The sequence below is a fragment of the Rhynchophorus ferrugineus genome, unplaced genomic scaffold, assembly GCF_030347505.1.
Source record: "Rhynchophorus ferrugineus isolate W39M unplaced genomic scaffold, kcgeb_rfMv2 rfM9, whole genome shotgun sequence".
NCBI classification, from domain to species: Eukaryota; Metazoa; Arthropoda; class Insecta; order Coleoptera; family Curculionidae; genus Rhynchophorus; species Rhynchophorus ferrugineus.
The window spans coordinates 9,619,536-9,633,668 of record NW_027472588.1 but is presented as its reverse complement, the minus strand read 5'-3'; the positions used below and the strand labels follow the sequence as shown (position 1 = coordinate 9,633,668).

General features: G+C 30.9%; 3 protein-coding genes across 7 annotated transcripts in view; all 3 read right to left on the bottom strand.

The window, feature by feature from the left end:
• Hk (potassium voltage-gated channel subfamily A regulatory beta subunit hyperkinetic) overlaps positions 1–2,082 on the bottom strand; it is a 225,237-nt gene extending 223,155 nt beyond the window's left edge. For 2 of the 4 annotated variants that reach the window (XM_076413086.1, XM_076413087.1), the window contains exon 1: positions 1,881–1,997. In XM_076413086.1, coding sequence (XP_076269201.1) covers positions 1,881–1,895 — 15 coding nt within the window. In that variant the 5' untranslated portion in view covers positions 1,896–1,997. Of the gene's footprint in view, positions 1–1,880 lie in introns of all 4 variants that reach the window. The other 2 variants (XM_076413091.1, XM_076413090.1) reach the window with 2 other exon arrangements.
• A 5,079-nt stretch (positions 2,083–7,161) lies between these two features.
• Positions 7,162–11,008, bottom strand: LOC143201907 (methylenetetrahydrofolate reductase (NADPH)). 2 transcript variants are annotated; one of them, XM_076413110.1, is made up of 3 exons: positions 10,516–11,008; positions 10,277–10,455; positions 7,162–7,689 (listed from the first exon to the last, which is right to left on the bottom strand). In XM_076413110.1, exons 1-3 carry the CDS (start codon positions 10,865–10,867, stop codon positions 7,288–7,290), a joined length of 933 nt encoding a protein of 310 aa, XP_076269225.1. In that variant the 5' UTR covers positions 10,868–11,008; the 3' UTR covers positions 7,162–7,287. The 2 variants fall into 2 exon arrangements, with proteins under 2 accessions (XP_076269225.1, XP_076269226.1); XM_076413111.1 differs by having other exon boundaries at positions 10,539–10,714.
• A 1,336-nt stretch (positions 11,009–12,344) lies between these two features.
• Positions 12,345–13,990, bottom strand: Arl5 (ADP-ribosylation factor-like 5). The gene is made up of 4 exons (XM_076413121.1): positions 13,680–13,990; positions 13,412–13,620; positions 13,052–13,287; positions 12,345–12,996 (listed from the first exon to the last, which is right to left on the bottom strand). Exons 1-4 carry the CDS (start codon positions 13,723–13,725, stop codon positions 12,948–12,950), a joined length of 540 nt encoding a protein of 179 aa, XP_076269236.1. The 5' UTR covers positions 13,726–13,990; the 3' UTR covers positions 12,345–12,947.
• Positions 13,991–14,133: the final 143 nt, after the last annotated feature.

The window sequence follows — 14,133 nt, the reverse complement described above, 5'->3', positions numbered from 1 at the left end:
GTGTTCAATAGATCTAGACGTTTACTAAAATAAATATGTCTAGGTTTTACAAGTTGTATATAATTTAAACACAATATTTACGCATTCTATGAATAAATGCTCACTAAACAGATATGTATAAACAAAAAAAAGCAATTTATTATACAATATAATAACAGCGAATGATATAAACTTCTGGTATTCTATTAAATAACTAGCTTGTGTAGCTTGTTTCATTTCAATCTAATACTCTTAGATAATAAGGGTGTCAGGAAAATTTTAAAAAATGTACTGAACATACACAATGAGAATTGTGTGTTACATAAAACACAAGACATGCTTTCGGAAACAATCAGTGACCAAGGCTGTCTATTCAAAAAGGGACGATTGTTTCAAAAAAAGTCACAGGAAATATTAATTTGTTTGTAAGCAATTTTTAGAAATAAAAATTCAAAATTATAAAGTACTTAAAATAAATTTTAATATAATTTTAATAATATCCGAATATTTCAGTTTAATTAGTATTAAAGTCATTTTTAACTGTAGTTTATGATACTTATTATCATATATTTTTATTTATATATACAGATATGAGTATTTAAGATAATTTATTAAAACAGCATAACATTTTTAACGCCAAATTAAATAATTCCATCGATACTATCCATATACAGCGTAACTTGACAATTTTTTCAAAAAAGAACTATTTTAGTGTATATCAGACAATAAAATGTGTTTTTTTTTTGAATGATTTCTTTAAAGGTTTTTTTATCAATATGTTTAAATTTCCAATAATAGAATTATTATAAATTTGTAAATATTATCAATAATATAGTAAGAATGACGGCCAGGACCCTAAAGCTTTAAATCTGTTTATATATTATTGTTTCCTTATTTTAATTTATTCACTCACTCGTAACTAGGCATTTGTTTCTTCTGTCATCTACACTGGCTTCATAGAAGCAAAATCTTGCCATTTTAACATTTCTAACCTTAATATTTATCATTTACTAATGCCTTTTAAACATATTAATAATTATTCCAAGCAAATGGATAAATAATATTCGGAATCAGCATAATTTTTTAAAATATTTTTAGCTATCAAAATTAGAGCTAAATGAATAATTGCAATTATATAAATACATTTAAATATTAGTTTATAATTTGAATCTGTGAATCTGAAATAGACTTATAGATATATATCAAACACAATGCTTCAATCATGCATGCTTTTAATAGCGTTCGTACTTCAATGGATCTATGCATTCACTAAAATAGATATGTCCATATTTTATTTGTTGTATTTTTCATTTTCATAAATATGAAACTAAAAAGTCAGGATATAGAATAGGTATATTACAGTTGATCATTGTCCAGCTGAGGAAGCTTGAATTATTTAGCGTTCCAACACAATATCTATGCATTCTATAAATAAATGCTCACTAAACATATATGTATAAACAAAAAATGTGCAGTTTATTATACAATACAACAACAATGAAAATGTAATCGAAGTTATGAACTTCTATTAATCAAGGTGTATGTGTTTGGTTTTGACATAGTACTCTTAGATAACAAAGGTGCAAAGAAAATTAAAAAAAAACAAAACAATTGAACACACACAATGAGAATTCCGTGTTACATAAAACACAAGACATGCGGATTCGGGGACGCCTATTCAAAAAAGGGTTATAGTTCAAAAAAAAAATCACACAAAATATTAATTTGTCTGTAAACGTTTATTAAACATGCTAACAACAAGATGCATCAATCATCAGTACGTGATATAATCAACAGGGCCGTACACTCATCTAAATATATATATATACATCCGATCAGTTAAAGTAAAACTCAAAACAGTGTATAGGTAGAGCAATAACATCAAACACTGATCAATCTACCTTGACTTCGTCCATTGGGATAAATTTTTTTAGAGGTTAGAAACGTTTCGGCAACGAAATGTGACAAGGATCGGCCACGAAACTACACGGGTTCGAGTCCTACGCGGGTCGGTCCGCTGTCGCAGGACGGGAAGGAACTTTGATACATCGTAATATCGGATTGTTACATGTGAACGATGTACACCGATGAGGGGTTTAAAAATAACTAGAGTTCATTTTCCTGCCTCGTCCTGCCGAACGATCGGGGTTCAGCGCTCGGCGCGGTGGGCGCTGCAACCGAGATCGAGCAGGCACGGGCAGGATACAGATCGCTTAGTTCGCGGCCGACGTCGTCGGCGGGTCGGGGAGACGATCGCGCGCCATTGCAGGAATAGGGATGCACGATTAAAGGGCCGCCGATAGTTCCGTGGCGTCGAGGGGGACGGATACGGGGCGAGGGGGCTATGGCGGGCGTCCTGCCGTCACGCGAATCGCCTATTTCGTCTTTCCTCCCTTTGAACCCCGTTAATTTATCCGATAAATACGACTTAATTAACGTGTTTTGTGGATTAATTGAATTATGAGGAAGAACGGTTGTATAATAGAGCTAGATTCTATAAAAATCCTCCAAAAACTACATAATGAATTCATAATTATCATATATATGTATATCATATATATATATTAATTTTATACGAAAAAATATACAGCGCATAAAAGATTGTCATATGGTGTCATTGATAAAATGGATGTAAATTATCTAAAAAAAATAGCTAGTGCAACCATCATATGTTTCAATAAAACTATCATATTAAATATAAAGCTTTATCATATATTTAGATAAACTAATATAGAGCTAAGAGAAAACGTAATGATTATATAAAAGTCAACTAGTTGGAACTATCATATATTTCAATAATATTTTATTAAATATAATATATTATCATATATTTAGATAAAACTAATCTTATCTATATAGAGCTAGATATGTCTAAGAGAAAACATACTAATTATCTAAAAATCAACTAGTCAAGGACTATCAAATATTTTAATAAAACTATCATATTAAAATATAATTAACGATAAATACGGCGTTATTCAAGAATTGTTATATATTTAAATGAAACTTATCATATATATCGAGAGCTAGCTATATCTAAGAGAAAGCATACCAAGTATCCAAAAAATCAGCTACTGAACTAATCATATATTTTAAATAATATAAATTATTAATTAAAATTATTATTAATTTAAATAATATATTTTAATAAAACTATCATATTAAAGCATAATTAACGATAAATATGGAGCTAGTTATATCTAAGATAAAATATGCTAATTACGTAAAAATCAACTAGTTAATATAACTAACAATAAATATGACCTTAGTAAAAGATACACTTAAATAAATCATATCTTATCTATAGAGTGCTAGCCATATCTAAGAGAAAACATACTAATTATCTAAGAGCAGTTAATGAAAGACTGTCATATATTTCAATAAAACGAATCATATATCAAAGATCAATTTGATATAAAATATAGAGTGATGAAACCATCACATCTAATCAACTTTAACTAAGAAATATGTCAATATGAACTATACGAAAAAATAAGCAGCGAATAAAAAAATTGTGACATATTTCAACTAAAATAATCCTGTTAAGTTATTTCTAAAGAAATGATCAATACAAATTATCTAAAATATCAACGAATGAAGAACCTCAGAGATTTCAATAAAACTTTCATATTGGTGGCGCAGTGGTAAAGGCGACAGAACGGTCCACCTACTGTTGCGATAGTCGCGGGTTCTAATCCTACTGAGGCATGGTCATAAATGTATGGTTGTAATTGTTTAATATTTGTGATTGCCCTAGGCAAGAGTACAAAATCCGACAAGGAAAATGATCCCAGTCACGCCAGTAACCTGGCTGGGTAAGACTGGATATCTTCTGCGATGATTTCTAAGTTAGTCACTCGCCAGTCGATAGGCTTAATGCCGAAGGCCGTGGTTCGTAGTCTACGTTAAATTGTAGGTCCAGTCCAGATAAACCCCTAGTTGGTAAAAGGAGACTTTAAAATATATTTAAAAATATAAATAAATAAATAAATAAAAACTTTCATCCTGAATTAGTTTTCTTGAATTATTTTTCTTTTATAATTCCAGATGAAAGTTTCATCCTATCAAATTATTATTGATAAAAAATAAAACTAATCATGCCATATATAAGAAGAAAATTGATATACATTATCTAAAAAATCAACAAGTGAGGACAATCATATATTTTAATAAAATTGCCGTTTTAAAATACAACTAAGAATAATATTAATTCAAGTATTGGAAAATATACGCATTAAATGAAAGATTGTCGTATATTTCAATAAAACTAATCATATTAAATTATATCTAAGAAAAAATTACTGGCTGTAGTCATATACATCATTAAAACTAACCATATTGAACTATGTTTCAGAAAGATACAGTTATAAAACCCAAAAACATAACATTTACAAGATATGTTTATTATCCTTAGCACCTTGTTGATTTCGGTCATATTATATTTCTGACATACCGATCTCCAAAACGATTTTTTAGTCAAATACATACATCAATAACAAAAAAAGTATATCGTTTTATTTGCTCATTTTTTCTCTCCTGGACCAATAATTATTCGTCTGAAATAAAACAAATCCCATAAATGAAAACGGATGGTTTAATAAAATTGCCTGAGTCAGTAGGCAATTTGCAAGGTATCGATCCAAAAGTAATTTAAGTGATACCGGAGCACTCGTAAATAAGCCCGCCATTACTATTTTTGGAGTAACACAATAACCAGATCGGGCCTTATCGGAATAATCGCTTTTCGATGCAAAGCTGAGTTCGGTTATTGTCAATACATTTTCGATAAACTTCAATCGAAAATCGATAGACGTATTAAAAGCCAGTATCGCAGTATCGCAAATAAAACAAATATTCAGAACATCTGGAACAAATTTTCACAAGTGTGAATTAATATTGATGGATCTTTCTCTTAATCGTATAATCTTTTTAATGTGTATAATATATTAAATATTTCAAAATAATTCATTAAATAGTTCTAAAATTACATTAAATTTATGACCATAAGTTATATCATCGAAGAATATTATCGATTACAGTGAAAATATCTTTCAAAGACTCAAACAAGTTATAGAAAGTAAAAATCTAAAACCTGAATATCACTTTGGCTTTTTAAACGAACATTCAACAATTAAGAAAATGCATAGAATATCATATATAATTGAAAAAGCCTATGAAGGTTAAAAGCTATATTCTTAGATATAGCACAAGTCTTCGATAAGGTATGGCCTTGTTCATAACCTAGCGAAAATGTTACCAAAGCAACACACTGAACTATTTCAATCTTACGTTACAGTCAGAAAGTTTAGAGTCAAAAAAGAGAAGAAACCTACTAAGATATAAAAAATCTACTCAGCGATATTCCTAGACGTAGCTCAAAGCTTCGACAAGGTTTTCCATGCGAAATGCATCTACAAAAAAATTTAAAAATTCACAAAATTGTGGAATTCTTCACCCAGTATGTGATATACCACAAATTGAAAATATCATCATGGTTAAGTTTGCTAATAGTACTTCAAAACTTGATGTTGGAGATAATGGCGAGGAAGCAACTAGTAAATTACAACAACGAGTGACAATATAAGTAACTAGATCCTAATTAGACATGGGGAATACAAATTAACAAAATAACACTACAAAGACCAGTACGAAAGCTAGTACAAATTGAGTTTACATATAATCAAACTACTAATACTATAATAATAATAATAACAATGAATAATACTCCTATATAGGAACAACATCAAGTATCTTGGGATACTTCTTGGGAAACTTCGAGGAAAACAATTAAAAAAAAGAGCTGGAATTGTTAAAAGTTATAGTAGATGCATCTAGGAAGGATTACGTACACCAAAACTTTCAAGTACCGAATGCCTCTCAGGATATTAAGTAAATACCAAAGAGACATGAAGAGTATCTTAATACCAAAGCAATTTTTGGTTGATACTCGAGCAGAATACCAAACCAGCAAAAGAATCAAACCATTTGATCTTGTAGTGCAGTGAAGTGCATTTGATGGACAAAAAGACAAGTGTTTATTCATAAATTATAATCAAAAAAATATATAGTCAATCCAAAGCTAGTGTGAATATACGTCATCTCAATTGATGACGTTAAAACGGTGCAATGTTGCCACATCAACTCTGAGTTTTAGTACATTTTGTCTTTCACCTATAATTCTAATCTAAATAAAATCATTAGACAAAAATGTTATCAAATATATTTTAACTTATAGTACTAATCTAAAACCAACAATTAATTATACATATATAACCTGTTATCACTATTGTTTTCAAGCATTTTGCATACGCTTGGCAACCAGACTACTTTGACAAGCTTATTCGTTTACGTCCTCGAACTTATCAAACAGGATAAGAAACAGAAACATGTGTCTCTTTTAGCTAGAATGAAATGAGAAGGAAAATTTATTACATTAAACATTTTGATGACGTATGTTCACAGCAACTTTGGATAGACTATATATCGAGTTTTTAAATTAATATAAAAAGTAAATTGTAGGTTAGTTGAGAGCGATTAGTGGCTCTTCTTCTTTTGATTTTTGCAGATTAGATTAATATGTTTTAGTATGATCGAAAAGACCGAATAACAATTCAATTATTTAAAACCTATTATATTATAGCGATTATAGGTTATTAATTAGGAATATGCATATGTAATTTGTTCCCCTCTTGGGACTGTTAACCAGCACTTTTATTTGGAAGTTTTAAGCCATCTGCGAGGAAATGTGGAGGAAAATATCTCAGAACTTTGTTGCTAAGGGACATGGCTCTTTCATTGCATACACACGAACTTACGAACGAACTGCTCTTTGGCCTGGTTAGTTTGGTTCTGTCGTTCCCTATCCTCCAGATTTGCCAGACCTAGTCCCGTCCGGCTTTTTCTTCTTCTCGGGAATGACGTATAATCTAAAAGGAGAGCATTTGGAAGATTCGGAGGTGTTTCAAAGAGTAAGAATCAAATCTGACAACTGCATCACATCTAATGGAGAGACATTTGAATGTGATGATTTGAAACTGTTTTAATTTTTTTCTGTTTGCTGTTTGGTAATATTTTGGTTGCATCGGCTATCACACTCACCAAACATTGCTCCATCCATGTAGCATTTATTATTGTCAATGGTATATAACATAACTATATAGTACGATTTTGAATTAAATAAAATGCACCTTCTAACTATATTAATATTTAATAAAAATTTCATACAGAACAAAACCAATAAATTCATTCTAGCTCCCAATAATGTCACAAATGAGATTAAGATCTCCATTCAATAGAAAATAGTACCCATTATTCTAACTGACAATCGACATCAAACTTTTCCGACGTTTTATACTCCTGAGCCACCAACTCCACAAAATTAACGTCGTTCATCGAGAATATATGAACGCCAGCGAAGAGATCGCCTCTAGCCAATATACGTCTTATCAAACGGTTACCCAAATCGAGGCCATAATTTCTAATTAGTCCAGCATCGTCCTTATTGGCTTCGACGAAACTCAGGATCTCCCCGGGTACTTTGAACTCGCACCATTTCGCCATGTTCACCAGCGACTTGTGCGATTTAATGAAGAAGATGCCGGGGAAAATGGGGACCTCTATGCCGGCTTCTCGACAGGCCAGCGCGTATTTCTCCAGAGATTCGTAGTCAAAAACGGCTTGAGTTATAATGAATTCCGCTCCGTTGTCGATCTAAAAAATATTTTCAAAAATGTATCATTAAGTTTGGAAAGAATTCCTATTGAAAAACTATTTTGTTTAAAGAAAGAACAAGCGACTTGTTGAAGAGCGATACAAGACGCCAGTGACGATTTAAATATATTCGAACATAAACAAAACAGTCACATAATCGTAGTCAGACCCGTTGACAGTCGCATGATATAACAGCTCCCTCCTAAGAAACGATCACGGGAATGAACGCGGTCACTGTCCCGTCTAGACAGCTTATAATTCCAATAAAATTATTTTTGAGTATCAATTGTACCTCTGCCCGCCCGTTTTCCTTTGAAAGTCTTCGCGGTGACACTGTTTCTACCCAAATTTCCATGGTTTCCATGGTAACTACAGGTTTCTATCCAAATACCAATAGACTATGTTAGTTCACAGCAACTTCATTCCGTCTTTGGTGGCCTTACACCTTAAACTGTGATGCATGCGCCAGGAATCCACGGACTACAGGTGTTTTTCAAGGCTTGAATATTTCCTTATTGGGATAGTTTATGTTTAGGGGTCTTTGAACATCTTCAATCCACCTTCCGTAACCTTACAGCTTTAACTTCGATACTTTTGCTCAAACTCCACTTAACTTAATCAAGGAATGCCTCGAGCAACTGCCAAAAGATTACAAATCCAACGTCAACCTGTCTCCTTTCCTTGATCATTAATTTGGTTCCGGTTAATTCAATGAACTCAAAAGAGCAGCCTTATGGTGGACCCGGAATCCTACCTACTATCACCATTTATGAAATGGAAAAGGGTTGTAAACACAAAAGCTATGAATTTACTTGAAAAAATTATTATATTTAAGGAAATAAAACGCTATGGACAATCTGGTTCAAAATAAAAACGTTTCTCTCTCTTTCCTTTTTTTCTATTTCATCATATACCTTTACCATTTCTGCATAAGCTTGACCCAAACTAATATCCTGTCAATCATCCCATCGACCACATGTAAATTTTAACAACTTTACAAACGAAGAAATGTGTCAATTCAACGAAATAGTAGTTAGTACTCGAATAAACAAACAAAGTCAATACACATAACAAACGAACATTCCTAGATATGTGTTTTGATTGGCTACATTTATTAACAAAAATGCGAAGCATCGATGTAAACAACCTAACCTAACTGTTAAATTCGATGGTTTTGATATTTCTCTGCTGAGAGAAAATGGTTTTCTTTTTAATATTATTGTTACTCAGTGTACATATTTCATTTTGAAGAAATCTGCTGCCGAAGCTCATAAACAACTTTCAGAAACTTATGATAATGTTAATTAGGTTATAAGCAAAGTTAAACTCAGACTACATGACTAGTAAACAAAATGTCCTATATGATTGACTCATTCTGTGCATGTGCAGTTTAATAATCTACATCAGATTATATATTTTGAAACCGAGATGACAATTTGAGTTATATGTTAACCTCACTAAGTATCTGGTATATATATATATATATATATATATATATATATATATATATATATCAATATTAATAAATAATAGGATGTGTAAGCATGTACTTATGATAAGAATATGCTAGGAATGGGTACTGATGCTATTGCAAACAATATTGTACATGTTTGGAGCATGTAAAGTACATAGATGCTACTAAATGAAAAATATGAAGTTACAGGAGAAGAATCCAAACAAAGTACATTTAGAGCGTATTGGTCGTGTGAAAAAAAAACATATTCATAGGAAATACAGCAATAATATGTGAATTTACACAATTGAATATATTGATCCTGTTACTTCGATGTTAAAATATACCATATTTGACATCAACTTGGTTGGTTTCATTCGTTTTCATTAATGTTTTCAATAACTCAGCAAAAAGCTTGTATTTATATTACTTATTTAGTGAAGAAGAAAAGATATAGGTTTGATTTTATTTTAAATTCCATTAATTGTACTAAAATATTGATAATTGTAATAGCATTGTGATGAAATGTTTTTCAGAGAAAGAATGCCCTCAATTAAATGCACATTTGAACGAGATATGAACACGTAAACAAAGAAAACGTTAAAGATAACCAAACTAAAATGATGTTTTATTCATTAACCAGCCAATCAGATGCTACAGTAATATTCTATCAATTGATAAAAAAATGATCCACCATTACATGCTGTAATGCCTGATCCGAAGATGAACGAAGAATAAACTAGAATTATAACGAGAATCCGAGCCAACTTTTCGGTTCCCACCTGCTAATTGAAATTTAAAGTTTCGACGGCGCCGCGAATTGAACGAGAACTTTTTCCTCCCGGAAATTTGTAGTTTAAAAGTTTCCCATGTTAATTTACCTCCTCCTTTTGTTATCTCAATTTAAACCCAGTCCAATTTCAAAGTTTCGTCAGCCACCGTTCAATGCAAATTGTCTAGTTCTAAGGAGAAATCAATATTTCCCTAATAGATCATTTCTATATAATATTTCATGATAAAATGGTGAATGTAAAATTATAAATAAGTTAATTATGACAATAAATCAAAATAATAACCTTTAAACTCTTTCAAGTTATAAAATAATAAAATACATAAAAGTAATGATATAGTCACCTTTTGTTTCAGATACTTTAAATCTTCTTCCAAACTTTGACAACGCATATGTAAATTGGGATAAGCGGCCACGCCAACGCAGAACTGATCGGCAAAATTATCTTTAATGAAAAGCACTAAGTCTGATGCGTAAGGAAAATCACATTTAGAATCCTCCTTCTCCACAGTATGGGCCCAATCTAGAAAATAAAGCACGTTAGGATTATATTAGATGTTTCTCATAGTTCCCATTTCCTTGCCTCCTTGTATAGCTAAAATGTACCTGATTCCCTTCTCCTTAAGAATGGATAAAATTTCATATAATCGATCTTTACTCAAATTTCGTCCAGGTAAGTGTAAAACTACCGGCAGATCTGCTTCAATTAATTTTTGTGCTAATAATATCGCGGGCGCCTCGAGATTAGGCAACTCTAAATACTTGTTACCCAGCCAAGTAACCGAAACAAAATGTGGGTTAATGCACGCCAACTGGTCTATGTTAAATTCTTTTGTTGTTGATACCTCGACTGATAGAGGGTTTTGGTTCTTATCGACAGCCAAAATATTGTTACCCCAAAATGGTTTATTCTTGTTGCCAGTTGAACCGCTCATTCTAACCAATAGTGTATTGAAACGACTCTGCACGTGGCTGAATGTTAGTCTTCTGTTACTTTCACTAACTTAACTCGACATTCAACCATCGTATACACTATCTGTTATAAGTACGGTATATTGTCGACTATCATGATTATTTCTTCTTGGCTGGTAATTTTTATTTTTATAACAACAATGATCTGAAATAGATGACGTCATAAAATTAAAATTTCACAATTAATACAATAATAAAAAAATAAAATAAAAGCGTTATTCAAGATAATTAATGGCAGGAAATTGTACACTTTTTAACTAGACCACCAAAAAAATTAATTACATTATCCTTTAAATATAATCTTATAAGTATCAATGGTTTTTTAACAGATCATATTTATCCTTAGGCATCTATATATACACACGACCAATCAAAATAAATAGTGCTTTTGCATAAATCCACATTAATTATAATATCTTATTTTCTATTTTCGGTCAAGGCGATGTCATTATTGCCTAATGTTTTCGCGTTTATCTCATGTAGACTATTGAAGTTGATTTTCGCGTAAGGTTTTTTTTCGTATACTGTACCGTTGACCTTGCTCTTAAAATGTCTACAGGCGCGCGATATTTGCATTTTAATAAAGATCACAAGTTAACTAAAAAGGAAAACAAACAAAACAGAACATGTCATCGTTTACAATACAGCGCAATAAATCTCGAATAAAATATAAATTTATACACTCTTTAAGAGCAGTAGTTACAGTAAAAAAAAAAAACATGTGGGTTAAAGCCGAAACCGCTATTTTCAGTTTAAACAAATAATGTTGCCGTTTTTTAAACATTACATAATAAGTTCACGTAATAAAATGATAGTTTTACTAATTTAGTTTGGTCTTTGAATATAATAATTATATATGTAATTATTCTCAAATATTCCTCTTTTTGTAAGTAAAATAGAAAAATTTTACTTTCCGAAAGCATCAATTTCAAAGCGCAATAATTTTTGAATTTACCCAAGTATTGCGTATGAAGTATTACCAATACCCCTACTTTAAAGTTATCTATTATGAAAAACTTTGCATTACAAAAATATTATTTCTCAAAGAAGAAATATTTTTGAAACTAAATATTATTACAACACGCACTGTTAAGGAGTCATCGCCAGCAGCTAGGGAAATATTTTGTTTCCTCTTAATATGAGAGGCATATAAGTCCAAATATGCCAACATTCGAAGAAATCAAATATTAATCATCATATTTTTGCGGTTTTTCACAGTAAATCGGCCGAATTTATAAATTATCACGAAATCACAATTAACGTAAGCATAATTTTTGGTTTTAATAAGTATATTTTGTGTTAATTTAAAACTAGATAAAAGGAATGCGTCAACAAGTGATATCTCGACAGTCTTATGTCAGCAAGAAATAGTTTCGATCCAATAAACTTGGGTAAAATATATCTTATTATTCTGCAATACCAAAAATAAACAAAATGCGGTTATACTTAAAAGGTATTTATTTTCATTTTCTTTTTTATTTTTAACATTACTGTACAATTTGGAGAGAATAATGCCTGAGAGGACCAATTATTTTAAACCAAAAATATAAATATTATTTTGTTAGTCATCAATTAGGTCAAATATGGTAAAACCCAGTATAATAGAAACATTGCAGATCACTTGAAAAAAAGGTAAACAATATAAAATAAGTTGCAGTGGAGTGTTCCCTGTTCTCAATACAACCTTCATTTGTTTTGACTAAATATCACAAAAAACACTTCTTTACATTATAAAATTTATATTTTGGCATCTGACCAGTTCATTAGGAACTTCAACATTGAAAAAGATACAATATATTCAGTCATTTGAACCTCAGTTATTAAATAAAATGTGAATAGTTCCTTTGTTTTGGTCATAGAATAGTTCTGGCCTTCTCAATATGAGAAATTATTAATTAGAAATCATCTCAAATTCAAAGCATATTTTACATAAATGGATAGCTATACAGTACAGCACAAAAATGGTTGTAAAAAATATGCTTTAAACCTGCTTGGAAGTATTTTACAAAATGAACAATGTACAAACTAAAATATTAAAATCTGTCATTTCTTCTTTAACTGATTTGCGATCCATTCTAAGCCTTGATATAATCTAAAATCACACAATATATATAAAAATAATACTAGTGATAATGAAAAACACACACCCTTCTCCTGTGAGAGCACAACATGACTGGATATGCCACTGTTGCTGTTTTATTGATGTTAAGTCTAACTGTTCTGATATTTCTGAGGCACTCATTGAACCTTTCACATCTTGCTTATTTGCATAAACCAAAACTCCAGCTTTTGATAATTCCTCATGGGCTAACATTTTATACAGTTCTTCTCTAATAACTGATAGTCTTTCTCTATCAGTTGAGTCAACTACTACAATTACAAACTAGAAAGAATATGCAATTAAAAATATTTAATAACAAACTTCTTAAATTATGAATAATATTGATTTCACTTCCTTATATATATTTCATAATCTTAAAATGTTAATAAAAAGAAAAGTAGTTTACCTCTGTATTAGTATAATAAGTACTCCAAGCTGCTCTCAATGATTGTTGACCTCCCAAATCCCACATAATAAAATGGAGATTTCTCCATACAACTTCTTCTACATTAGATCCTATTGTTGGACTTGTATGGACAACTTCGCTCATTAAAAACTGATACAATATTGTAGTCTTTCCAGCATTGTCCAACCCAACAATAACAATTTTATGCTCTAAAACGTAATTTTCAAATTGAACAAAAACAGTGCTTAAACAACCACATTAATTTTACCTTCGTTGCCAAATAGGCTCCATAATTTTGCGAATAACAAACCCATTTTTATATATCAATAAAGAATGTCTTAATAAAACTGAACTGGGTATTCCAAAAACAACACTCACTATTCTATTCTCGGTCGCGTATTCTTGATTCGCCAACTCATTATGCGCAAAATAAATCTTGAACAATTTTCACGTTTTTTAATCACAAAAAGTAATAAGTATTATCGCAGGAAAATTTACGGTTCTCGACTCGCAACTATCGTTTCCGTGTTTCAGCATACCAAAACGTTTTCTTGTGAAAGCTGTCACTCAGAATCATATGGAAGGGCGACATAAATTTCAACACGACATTGGCCGATGTTGCCCGATTATATTTTCAAGGTAATAAATATTTGAAATATTAGTTGTTGAGTGTTGTATTACAGATTGCTTCCGTCAATTAAAAAATATATGAGCACATTTGA

Bases quoted from the DNA above. Each gene is read 5' to 3' on its own strand.
- LOC143201907 (XM_076413110.1), bottom strand. From the start codon at position 10,867: ATGAGCGGTTCAACTGGCAACAAGAATAAACCATTTTGGGGTAACAAT. The intron at 10,456-10,515 runs GCAAGGAAATGG...TTTATTTTCTAG, and splicing joins CATTTTAGCTATACAAGGAG to ATTGGGCCCATACTGTGGAG. The intron at 7,690-10,276 runs GTGACTATATCA...AATATTTTTTAG, and splicing joins TAAAGTATCTGAAACAAAAG to ATCGACAACGGAGCGGAATT.
- Arl5 (XM_076413121.1), bottom strand. From the start codon at position 13,725: ATGGGTTTGTTATTCGCAAAATTATGGAGCCTATTTGGCAACGAAG. The intron at 13,621-13,679 runs GTAAAATTAATG...ATTACGTTTTAG, and splicing joins GAGCCTATTTGGCAACGAAG to AGCATAAAATTGTTATTGTT. The intron at 13,288-13,411 runs GTAAACTACTTT...TATTCTTTCTAG, and splicing joins CTTATTATACTAATACAGAG to TTTGTAATTGTAGTAGTTGA.